Genomic DNA, 13,332 nt, shown 5'->3' with positions numbered 1-13,332 from the left:
GATGTAATCACGTCATTTGATCTCGCATGATTGATCTGTCAGTATCCATACCTCGAAATGCATAAGAACATCAAGGGACGCTGTAACTGCGGTGCACACTTCTGCAAGCTGTTGCGCCGACCCGTAACTGCATGCTCCCCCTTCTTCTTGGACTAATGCTCCATCGACTCCCTGAAACATAGGACTTTCATTAGTAATGAACACAATATTGAAAAAAGAAGACACATAGGAGGGCGACGACAGAAGGACATACCAATGGCTAAAAACGAAAGAAACATTGTGTGTAACAATCACGCTACAAGAATGCAAGATCTGATGATCTCCATCGATGGAACTGTCCGGAAACGTACCTCGAGCATCTGAGTGACATCTACGGTTGTCGTCAATGCGTTGGACTCCTCAGCATCTCCCTGAAAGACAGTACTTGCATTATTTTGGATAACAATAATTATAACTGAAAACAAAGACTAGAGGACGAGTACTGTGGTGTACCATTAGGTAAAATAATTACACGATCAATTAAAACTATTGATTTACATGCCTAAAACAAGTCAGTGTCAGAATAGCTAAGTAAGATTACCCGATAGGCGCTTGAAGTGGCTGATGACTGCAATAACGACACGGATGGAGAATCTTCAGCCTTCATATTGAGTGGATACATAAATGGGGAAATTATTGTTAGCTAATGCTACACACTACCGCAATGCCGAGAGATAAATACGTAAACTTGACTCACCAGTGGAGGGATGTGGACGAATAGAGTGGGAATAGCGGTTGAGAGCAATTTTCGCCTCGCTCGCGGTGTTTTCGTCCTTATTAGCAATGATGTGGAGTACATGTCTGGGCTAAAGTGCCTGCTGCAGATGCGGTATCGATCACCCCTCTTGTCCGCAAAGACTTCTAGGACTCTACTTTCTATCTCAGAGGCTGGATATCCGCAATATCGGACCCATTCTCTTATCTGATCTATTGTCTTAGGGAAAACATGCATTATAGTACCTTCAGATTTGTTATGGGTCTTCGAAGGGCAACCGCCAATGGAACAGGCAGGCATTATGGAAAGTTCTGAAAAGTAAAGATCAACAATTCTCTATGAATACCAATGTGTTAAAACATTAAATGACACATAAAAGGTTCAATGCAAGGTCCGTTTTGGTTCTTGGAACTATACACGTTATTCACATGCGGATAAGTATTTCATTAACTTTCAAAAAATAGAAAAAGTAATTTGACTAAACTCAGAACATGTGACTAGTTCCTTGCATGTACTGTTGTGAACGAAAAGAAAACATGGATGCAATTTGATGACTACTAGCAAATAGATATAAATTAAAAAATTGGACGCAAAATGATTATGGTACATGGACTTACCTTGACGAACAAACAGTTAGATGCAGGGATCAGAGTAGTTTCTTGTCGTAGAACAGGGAGCAGTTCACAGGTTGCAAACTGATGAGTTTGCTCAAAGTGGTCACGGAAGTTCACAGAGACGAAGAGCAGATAACCAGCACCTTCACGGGTTGACTAGCAAAGCGCAAAGAAGTTCTCATTACAAATATGAAGTGTGTTATAAAGAATTCGAAACAGGGGTGTGTTTGTGAATGAATGACGTGTATATGTCGTGGCATTATGCGGTCTGCAGGGGGCCGTCCAGCGTGAGGGGGGATGCTTGGCAGGAGACACGGGGTCTGGAGGTAGACATGGGAACAACAACCCATGCTCTATAGACCACTTTGAAGTGTACATGGTCTTTGGCACCTCTTGGCCTTTATCGCTCCCTGACAGCTCCACTTGCCAGCACAAGTACCCCGGTGCGAACTGCCTTTGATAGGGCGGGGGGTGGATCGGGGCGGTGGTCGTGCAGACAAGACACAGGAAGACTCGTGAATGGAGACACACTTATGTGGATTGCAGGGGGCCGTCCAGCGTGAGGGGGGATGCTTGGCAGGAGACACGGGGTCTGGAGGTAGACATGGGAACAACAACCCATGCTCTATAGACCACTTTGAAGTGTACATGGTCTTTGGCACCTCTTGGCCTTTATCGCTCCCTGACAGCTCCACTTGCCAGCACAAGTACCCCGGTGCGAACTGCCTTTGATAGGGCGGGGGGTGGATCGGGGCGGTGGTCGTGCAGACAAGACCCGTTTGCCGCAGGGCCTCACCAAGGAGAGGCCATCTAACTGAATGTAAGAGGATGGCTGCAGGATCTACTACATGGAAGGCAGGGGGGTGAGTTTATAAATACCTCACCCTCCCAGGAGAATATACACTAGATTCATTTAAAAAATCAAAACAACCATTGTTAAAATATATGTTGGGCTTTATTTTAGATTTTAATTAAACATAAATAATAAACATTACACATTGTAAAGTTGAGGTTGCAGCACATCGAGGGAAAATCCGCGGTATTGTCCACTGTCACTGGGGAAATGTTGTCTAATGGCAAGTACCGCACAGGCAGGTATTACTCTCCGAACGCGGTGTCCGAGCCTCCCGTGAAGCCACCAAGTGAAGCAACGATAGGCCACCAGCCTGTACCACCTGTGAAAAAAAAAGATGCAAACTGTATTAAACTGACCAAACTTTCTTATCAATGTCGATTCAGGTAACACATGTCATTTTTCTTAGAAAAAAATTATATCTAGAAAATGCACTATATGGAACAAATTTACATGCGTTCGAATGATATGTAAATGTAATTTTATATGTGGGAGACGACCATGAAATAGTGGTGACATCACAAACAGAGTATACTTACTTGTTACTCGGATTACGCGGACGAACAGTGCCACGAAGTTCGTGCATAAGCACCACCATCATCATCCTCAACACTGTCCGTGAGAGGCAGGCTTCCCTGAACTCTGGCAGCTCGGTGATGCATTGCGGACTTTGCTCGCCTTCCTGCAGACTTTGCTCGCTTTCCGAAATGTAGGCCAAGCACCCGGAATTTTCACGGCAGCAGCAGTTCTCCTCCTCAGTTGGCATTAGCTCGCACCGATTGCACGTGCACCAGGTGGAGACGCCGTCCATGCGACATGGTCCAGGCTCTTCATCCGTTGACTGGTCCTCCCAACTGCCGTCCGAATCCCCATCGTTTTCGCGTGCTTGCCTTTCCAGTAGTTCCTCCTCGGTGTACTCGGGCTCGTACATATACGGCATTATTGTGGCCATTGTGCGGTAAAGATAGTAAAATAATTTACAGAGATGGTACAGGTGTTCACACGGGCTACAAGCGGCGAAGGTAGCTGACCAGAGCACTGAAACGAGTCACAGAATACTCAAAGTAACACAGAGAGAGGAATGGAATCGAAAATCTGCTGCTGTATGTTGTGAAACGGTCTGTTTATACTTATTGGGGAAAGAGGCGTCCTGCCATTTCCATGGCAACACGTCAATAGCTGAGGCGCAGCGATTGTTGACACGAGACGTGCTTGAAATGGGCAGTACGCGTCTGCTGATGTCAGGCTCAGGGGCGGGGGATTTGATTTAGTGCCGCAAAGGCAGGTGAGCCAGGTCGATGCGGCGGAATGATAGGATTATCACAAAATGGAGGCTGATTTCGAGTGCGATAATGGGCGAAAAGTCGGGTAAGGTCCATAGGAAAGTTTCCTACGATCTACCGATTTATGCTTACAAACACATGGCCGACCCGTAGGGACAATAAAAAAAAAGTCCCGGAACTATCCTTTAAATGGCGCTTAGATGGCCGTATTAGGATGTTCCCAGCCAGTCAAACCAAACCCTTTGTGGGATCTTAACATTTTTCTCTGTGCATTGGCTCACAGGCCATTTCAGCTGGTGACTACTGCTGACCTTCAGCATTCTTGTTCTTCTGGTCGCTCTTACATCTGCCAGAGCTGTTTACAGTTTTCCACAGGAATAAAGACGTGTTGCATACACGTCTGTATTTCCTAAGATTGTGGCCTGATTTCATATCGATTTGGAGGTTTGCCTGCCTACGTTCCTTCTTTCTCCATCAAGAGCGGAGGAAGCTCTCCACTGACTCGACATCAGGAGACTACCTAATTTCTACGACTCAATCACTTTCTGTGCTGCTTCTCCTAGTCACCCAGCATCTAAAGCCTCAATTGCTTAATGGATGATTCTGGTACTCTTGAAATATACAGAGCTCAAAGAATTCCTCCAACCAGCATCTTGCATGTACGTGCAGAGATGGCTAAAGCCACTGCAGTGGTATTTCACATGCAGTTGCCGTGGGATGTTATCAGCAAGGTAGCTACCTGGTGTATGCTGTCGGTATGCTGGGCAAGTATTACTGCATGGATGCTAGCACTCGGCCAAACAGTTTTGAGAAATCTGTCCTAGAGTAATGCAGGTTTCTCCTCCCTTTTTATGTTCTTGTGCTATGTAATCGCCAATAAATTATGCAGGAAAGTGGACACCCCTACTTCCAACCACCTCCAATTAAGTAATTCAGCCCTACAGTGCCAGCGCAGTAAAGGGGGGGGGGCTGACTGCCTGTTGGGCGCTGAGGGCAGAGCCATGCCTTGCGCCTGGGCCACCTACATGATTTGTTTACATTTTTAAGTGGACCCCACCCTTGTGGTGCTAAAGATGCCAGCCCCATCGACCTGTGGAGATGCCTATACAATATGGAGGAAAGGGGCTCTGGACTGTGAGTAAAGGGTCGCTAGTAACATTTTTCTTTGTGGGAGACCATTGCAGTGAGAAAAAAACTCTTAAGGAAAAGGGCAGCCGGGGGTCGCTGTTGTGCAGCCGACGGGTCCTGCTGCTCCGCCAGGCTGCCTTTATCCTGGGGAAATATCCTGTTCGCCCGAATAAATTCCATTTACATTGGTGTGGATTGTGAAGGGATCAAACTAGCTTCCTCCTCCTGAAATCCGAAGGAAATCTGAGCCTCCCGAGTTGAGTCCCCCGGCATTGTCTGGTGCAGTCGTGGGGAGCCGGAACAGCGCATGGCCAGGGCGCTTGGCAGGAGAAGACCGTGCTGCACCCCTGAGACATTGGGAGAAGACCCTGTGGTGCACCTCTGTGACATAGAGAGAGGACCGCCGGAGCCGAGTGGTAGCGCAGGGGCCCAAGACCTGGAGAGCAGTGGTCTGTATTGGAGGCCATCCATTTACCTCCAGATCCCCACAGCCCATTGCCCAGCCTGCTACGATGAATGGATTGCAGCCTTCCTGTGCCGTGGCGGGCGCAAGCACAGAGAAACACCCGCTGGTGACATAGACTTGGCGGGGGTGCCTGCGAGGGACCCTGCTGACGCCACCAATGGACCTCGGGGAATGCAGACAGCGGAGCTGCGTAATACAGCGCTGGCCGCCGGGGCTGTCCTGAAGCCACTCATCGGAGCTGGCCCTGACGGCGCTGCAGAGGTAAGACGTCCTCTGCTATGGTGGAATGTGCACATTAGGGGGGAAATCGACCCCTATGTATACTCGGCCTGCCAGAGAAGAAAGAGGGGCCGTCCATGGAGCTCTTCCTGTAGGGGTTGCTCTCGGACCTTATGGCACCCAAAAAGCTCTCAAACTACTTTTCCATCGAAAGGGATCATAGAGTCCCAGCGGGAAGACCGATACCCGGTGCCCCTCCACGCACTGATAGCCGAACATTTGAATTATAGGGACCGAGATGCACTCCTTCATATGGCTAGGGCGACCGGCCCGATCACATTCAACAGGAATCGCATAGGCTGCTTCCCTGACTACACGCAAGAGGTGCAGAAGTCCCACCAATCCCACGACTCAGTTAAAAAGAAGCTTGCATCCCTGGGCATCAAATGTGCGCTGTTCCTCCCGGCCACCCTCAAGCTCCATCACAACAACACGGTCCATTTGTTTTACAACCCAACCGAGGTCTGGGATTGGATGGAAACACAGGTTCTTTCTGTCCCTCGCCAAGCGACACCAAGGGGCCACACACCAAGAAAGGACTGCGGTAGAGGTAGCCCGGCCCACTCAGCGATCCTGACGCTGTGCAATGAGGGACTGCATGAGGGATCCCCAAGGCGAACTGAAAACACTTTAGGGACAACGGACGAAACTCCCCTTACGCACAGTCTTGACCTGCTCTGCGATTTGAATCCTAAACTGGGCAGCCCCGACTGCAGGTGAAGAGTTTTGGAGTAACCCCCCGGGGGCAAACCGGACTACGTTCTGAAATTTTATGTTTTGTGTGTTCGCGTGACCGGTACTTCTGGTTGGGGGGAGTGCTCGGAGGGGGGGGTTCATGGGATAAGGTCACTGAAACCGGGAGAGAAAGTGTTTGGCGGCACACCACATTGGTCCCCTGTTAACATATTGACTAAACCCACTCTGCAAGAAATATAGGATGGGGGGAGTTTGCAGGGTACAATTACCAAACACGGGAATGGAAAAACCCAAAGTTCACGAGTTGGTGTGGTTGAACAGTTGTGGTTCGAATTGTACAAATGCGAAGCAGCAGCGAAGATGGCATGGGGCAGATAACTGGGTTTGGAATTGATGGGGGAGGGGATGGGGTCCGGATATGGGAATAACTCCCGGGGCACACTACACCCTCCTCCATCACGCCTAGACAGGAAATACGCAGACATAACACAGGTAGGACAGGTCTCCCTAATGACCTGGAACGTTAACGGCCTGGGGTCTTGCATAAAACAGAAGCTGGTACTCCAATATCTAAATCGATACTGCCCGGACATTGCCTTCATCACAGAAACCCACCTGGTGGGTACCAATTGCGTTTTTTTTAAATATCTAATTACCCACACACATATAAGGCTGGAATCTCTAGAGGCTCCAGGGGCACCATAATTCTTCATAAACAAATACCATTCCAGACCCATAAAGTGAGAACTGACCCTCAGGGTAGGTTTGTGGTGGCACTGAGGGACATCTGAGGCCTCATTGCAGCATATGCACCTCCCACATTGACAGCTGAACTCCTCAGTGATCTACAAACCATAATGATAGAGGAATGGGCTGACTCTTTGGCTATAGGTGGAGATTTCAACAAGGTTATGGAGGTTGCTCGCGACAGGACATACAAGGCTACCAGGGCCTTAGACTTCCCGACCAAATTATACACCTTTGTGGAAGCGGTGGGGCTATGTGACACGTGGAGGGCACTGCACACTTTGGACACAGGGTTTTTGTTTTACTGTAACGCACACAAGTCATTCTCAGACTATGTCCTCACTCCCAAGAATATGGCCCATCGGGTACTATCAGCAGAATTCCTGGTGAGTGGGATAGCGGTATCACTCCCCCCTAATGATAAAACTGAAGGGTATACAGCATAAACGGGACCCCACCTGGCGCTTGAACACCTATTATTTGGGGATACCTGCGATTGCAGAGGGACTTGCCAATAAGACCGTGGAATATTTTGACCTAAATGAAGGGTCGGTGGATTGCCCAATTATAAAATGGGAAGCATATAAAACGGCCCTGCGAGGGGCAGGCGATCTCCTTGGTGGGCGTGCACCGCAAGCGGCACACCAGGACATCGTGGAGGCAGAGAATCAGGTGGTCAGGCGGGAGGAAAAACTGCTGGAGGAGGGGAACTCGGCCACACATGAAGCCCTGTTAACGGCCCAAGAGGTCTTGAGGAACACCGCCCTGGACAGTGTTTGGATGGCCCATTGGTCGGTCCGGAGCCAGATTTATGAAATGGGAGACAAAGCAAGCAAAACCCTGGCCTGGCTAGAGAGGCGGGAATCAAGTAAGGGACAGGTACAGGCCATTCAAGTGGATGAGGGGGAAATGCTGACCCAGACTCCGATATCACAGAGGCTTTCGCCAACTACTATGAACGATTGTCCAGCGGCAAGACCCACAGTAGACACACCGAACTTCCTTGATTCGGTGATAATTACTCAGCTCTCTACACTACAGGCAGCGTAGCTAGACTCCGAGATCACCGAAGAAGTAGTTTGGGAAGCATTGAGGCAACTCCAATCGGGGAAGACTCCTGGCCCGAACGGATTTCCAGTGGAGATAATGGAAACGGTTGAGCGGAACACCCGACTGGGCACATGCACCGCATGTTCTTCTACAGCAGGGAGCTGGGCGTGGTCCCCTTGGACCTCCGGAGGACATGCATTGTGGTAATTCCCAAACCCGGGAAACCCCCGAGCGCTGCGCCTCTTATAGGCCCGTATCGTTAATAAATGGCACGTGTTTCGGACGAGTTTGGCCTTTTTTAAATCAGGGCAAAGTCACATGTCTGAAAGTTTCATATGAAATTCTTGTAGTGCATTAAAGGGTCTGATCCCATTAGTCCCGTAAGAAGATCTAAACAGTCTCACGCGTTGGCTCCTTTCCTCTCGAAAACATTCAGACATGTGACTGCCATGATTTGAAAAAGGCCAAACACCAGCCGAAACACGTTTCATCTCAAGGGGCATAATATCCTACTAAATCATTATTAAATTTTGAAAATGTAAAACTACTGGCGCAGTTCTCCCGCTCTCATTTCTTTTTCTGTTGAATCTGGCGGACTTTGGCTTTGTACGCCTACTGCAGTGAGACGTGACACCAGTGTTTAATTGGAACACATAAATTCAATTCTGGATGCTACAACTTAAATTGGTATTTAGAGTCGCCGACCGGACCAGCTCTGAGTAAAGCTATCCCGTCTTTTTATCGTTAATAAATGGGGAAGCAAAAATCCTGGCCCGAGTACTAGCTAACAGAATGCTCGGGGTAATCAAATCTTTAGTCCACCCAGACCAGTGTGGATTCACGCCAGGCAAATCCACGCGGATGAACCAACGCAGGGTCCAGATCGCCCTAGACCGAACATCTGAGATCCCAGACCCGTTGGCCCTCCTTGCGATCGGCATGAGAAGGCCTTTGGTTCGGTAGTGTGGGTCGCTCTGTGGGAGATCATGAGGCGGATGGGGTTTGGGCTGGGCTTTGTCATGGGTTGTGCTCCTCTATGCTCTTTTCCCGAAGCATTTGTAACAGGAGATCATCCAAGATGTTCCTGCTGGGTAGTGGAACTAGACAAGGCTGCCCCTTCTCACCCCTACTGTCCTCCTCGCAATCGAGCCTCTAGCAATCAGTCTAAGAACAGATGAACACTGGGCCGGGTTCACCTGGCCGAATGGAGAAGATAGTCTCGCTTTATGCAGATGACCTCCTTATATACCTTGGCTACCCAACGGTCACCTGCCCAATCGTGTCCCAGATCCTCGTGGAATATCAACACTTTGGGGGACTCTGCGTGAATGCACAAACAATATACTTCCCTATTCAGGAGGGTGACACAGCGATTCCCCCGAACCTTGTCCATACCATGTTTCAGTATTGGGCTTCACCTACCTGGACATACGGGTCAGCTCAGCGCTGGATGATTTCCTTACTTAACCTACAACCGGTGGTGGACAGATTCATGAATGACGTTCCACACTGGCAGTCTCTTTTGCTATTGGGGAGGGCGGCATTGCGTAAAATGATGACGCTCCCAAGACTCCTCTGTCCTCCAGAACACCCCTCTCCCCATCCCAGTCGAAACCTTTGTAGCCATTGACAAGACTCTACGAACACTGCTCTGGGGTGGGAACCAACTCTGCATCACGCTCAGAACTCCAACGCTCAGTATGGGAGGTTGGTATAGGATTACCGAATATTTGCATCTACTACTGGGCCGCACAGATGGGGGCAGTTAATGAATGGCTTTCATTAGACCAACACTGATCCAGCCCTTGTGGCACAACACATACCTCCCCGAGATACAGCGAATGGGATACTTCGGAACCCGTGAGGGGTGGGGGGGGGGGGGGATCTATGCACACTGGCAGATATCATTCAAGAGGGGCGAATGGCAGACTTCGAAACCCTGAGAAGGAAGTATGGGCTGCAACCTATGGACGGCTTTAGATGCACACAGCTCGCGCATGCCATCAACACCCAATTTCTGAACCTTGCGGACGTACCGCCTGCTCCCCTCTAGAAACAAATGTTCTCCCAGACCGCATTCCTTCTAAAGTCACCTCCACTCTCTATCAGGCGCTCAACTCCTTTGGCTCTAAGGAACTTACAAAACTGAAAGAAAAATGTGGAAATGGCCAGGGCACGTTGGAGGCGGAAGAATCGGTGGAGGCTTTGATGTTTCCCTTAGAAATAGGTATTGATGCCAAGTTGAGATTGATACAATTCTGAATATTACACAGGTCATACTACTCCAGAACAATGGCGGCTAAATGGGGCAGGCCGATGGTGGGGAATGTCTCTGATGTAAAAGAGCACAGGGCACCTTTTTCCACATGTTTTGGGAGTGCAGAGTATTACAGGCGTTCTGGGCGGCGTGCATCATTAGACTTTCTGAGATAATGGGATCCCCAGTACCAAGGGTCCTAAATCTGATACTGCTGAGGGTGTGGGGAGAAACAGACTTCACCAAATATGAAAAAGCATTCCTAAAGGTGGCGTTTGGGGCAGGAAAGAGACTAACCGCCGCCACCTAGGGCAGATAAACTGTGCATAGACTGATGGTCCAATGAAGTGAGCAGATGGAATGACTGATTTACACTGCAAGGGGTTGTCCTCTGAAATTCCAGAAAATATGGGGAAAGTGGGGGGGATTAAGGACTGAATTCGGAACACTCGTGTGTCCTAATGGAAGCTGGATAACTTTGCCTACTTTCACCCTTGCTCTACCCGCACACCTCCTGTAGTCTGAGAACCTTGGCGCGCCATGTATGGTTTCAATACTTACCGCTTATATTGTTTTCTTATGCTCTGCTGCCAATGTTCATTAATATTATTTTTGTTTTTCTTTTAACACTTGCACTTACTGTTTGTTATGCAGGGAGCATCATGAACTTCTGAAACTGATACAGGATACTGAAAATACAGACCTTCGTGAGGACCTTGAACGTGAAATGGATTGCCTTATAAAGCAAATGGAATCTAAAGGCGAACAAATTTTGAAGTTGAAAAAACATCAAGCAAGTGTAAGAATTGCTGGTGAACTTATCTAAAGTTTAATATAACGATATTGACACAGGTGTTTTGGTACGGCGATAACCTATAAAGTGCAAATAATCGCCTTCAAAAGGCATCCATAGTCTTTCCTTAATACTCAAGCCTCATTGTAGCTAACTGACTTTCAACCTTTATCAATGAATGTTTGCAAAGTAGTACTGTAAAAACTCTCTGAAGCAGAAATTTAACTAGATTCACCATTGCATCAACTTGGATTCTAATATATGTGAATTTCACAAATGTTTATTATATACAAAATGATCTCCAGAAATATGTATACTGTCCAATATTTGTGTAACTCTAGAATGAGTGTTCTTCTTAATCACGTCCAACATTGTAACCACCATGCTATTATGGTTGGTACCATAGGATATTGTACAGAAACCCTTCATCCAGAGCTTGTGGACAGGCATATTCATCCCCTTGAAAACTGATTTACAATCTAAATATTATTCTTGCAACATGTACACTATATTCGCAGAGTTTACATATGTACATAAGGTTTTGGCTACATTAGTAGAGCTATGTAAAAGATGATGCTTCTCAAACGTGCCAAAAACAAATCTAATAAAACTACCCTTTTGGTGTGGTTTTGTATTACCTACCATTACTCTCCTAGTATACTTGGATCACCAAATTACTCCCATCTTTCAATCCTCACAACAAACCTGTCAACCTTCACCCTAATTGATCTAAAAAGCAGATATTTGTGGAAAAGACTGTCCTGTGTTCTTTGCATTCACCAAACCTTCACTTCAACAAAACATGACCTGACAGTCCTTTCTAGCTATTATATATAACGCTATATATAATTGGACCACCCATTCCGTTATAGTAACTGCTTCCTTTCGTTTTTGCTAACTGCAACAGCATGTTTACTACATCTAACAAACCATCATTTCAAAACCATTATGGCTACTTTCTCAAACCTTTTTTTGTATGCATTCTCCATCTTGGACTCCAGTGTGTTATGATTCAGTAACCCCATTCTTGGATTTTTAAAGCACATTAGAACTTCTGACAGTTTTTCAGTGCCTGAACTTAGTAGAATCTGAATATCTGTCTAATGCATGATATCCACAATACTATGCTTATGGATTAAGATATGGGAAATTTCAATCTAAACTGACTCCGAATTCATGGAGGATGGATGGTGTAATCATTTGGATGGCCCTACACGCTAAATGTAATCCTCTCCCATCGTAGGGATTTCCTCACCTATTGTGTAATGCCCACCATTGCCAATCAATGGAATGTTAGGACCCGTTTCCTCTCAGTAAACTGTCTAAATGCCCACCCCTCATTGTAATCACACTTCTTCTGATGCACACAAGGAATATTCCATGTCCTTGTGTCTTTCAATTACAAACTGATCACCCTGTGGGGCATTTGGTGCTGTTCTTCTTATACATGAGCGGTGCTCGTGCCATTCTGATTTTAAGCCGTCCATAATTTTTCCCTCTGTAGAGTAGGTTACCCCGCCAGATTAGTTTGTGTAAATCACTGCTTTCAAATGGCAGTTAACTCTTCAATCTAAAATATCTTCCATTGATTTGTACCATTTCGGTTTACTCTGTGTAGCCACAGACGGACAGGTTATCCTCTTCGATTCTTAGTTAATGTCTCTGCATGCATCTCAGAATCATCCGTTGGTACATCCCAGATATTGCCATTTATTATCTGAGGGTTTGCATAAATGTTTTCGGGTAGACACTTTTACTCTGAAGTAGCATCTTGAAGTCAGTTAGTTTTGTAAATAGAGGTATGATATGATATGATGGGTTATTTATAACGCACTTAATAGCCAGAGGTTTCTAAGTGTGGGACAACTAATTTGACAACTTCCAAATATCCAAGAAACACATTTTCACCCTATCCACATGACTTATGAAGGCTGTCAATATCTTCACTATTAGTCGTTCACTCTAATGCATTGAAACTCTTTGCCTTTTGTCCATATAAAAAATTAGTTGTCAATGAATTTCTGCCATTGTCTTTATTGGGATTGTAGGTTTTAGTATCTGCTTGAGCACATCTTTTTTGTGCAAGGACTGCCCCCCTGCTCATGTCATGGTTCATAAGATTGAGATATTTAAATCGAGTTAGCAGAGTGAATGATGTAAGGGTGACAACGCTGACAAACAAACCATTATTGTTTTGTTTTACCATCTAGCTCATCTTGGTGGATCAAAAAGTTCTGGAGAAAGGCTTGACAGTTATGCCAACAAAGAGCATACTTGTTTGGCTGTAACATGCCCAGTTCTCCACGAAAATACTTAAAAAATGTTTTAGAGGATGGTGTAATCCAGTGACGTGTATGCATCAAGCTTGGGACCGTAATCAACCTTATGACAAACAAATTCCAATACAGGAAC

At 46.7% G+C, this 13,332-nt stretch overlaps 1 protein-coding gene across 1 annotated transcript in view; it reads left to right on the top strand.

The window, feature by feature from the left end:
- Positions 1-13,332, top strand: part of CEP57L1 (centrosomal protein 57 like 1) — a 391,785-nt gene that overhangs the window by 372,136 nt on the left and 6,317 nt on the right. Inside the window, exon 10 of the mRNA XM_069606543.1 lies at positions 10,782-10,926. Within this exon, the coding sequence (XP_069462644.1) occupies positions 10,782-10,926 (145 nt within the window). The remainder of the gene's footprint in view (positions 1-10,781; positions 10,927-13,332) is intronic.

The sequence above is a fragment of the Ambystoma mexicanum genome, chromosome 4p (assembly GCF_040938575.1).
Source record: "Ambystoma mexicanum isolate Mex_15411 chromosome 4p, UKY_AmexF1_1, whole genome shotgun sequence".
Classification (NCBI taxonomy): Eukaryota; Metazoa; Chordata; class Amphibia; order Caudata; family Ambystomatidae; genus Ambystoma; species Ambystoma mexicanum.
This window is presented reverse-complemented; position numbering and strand designations above follow the sequence as displayed.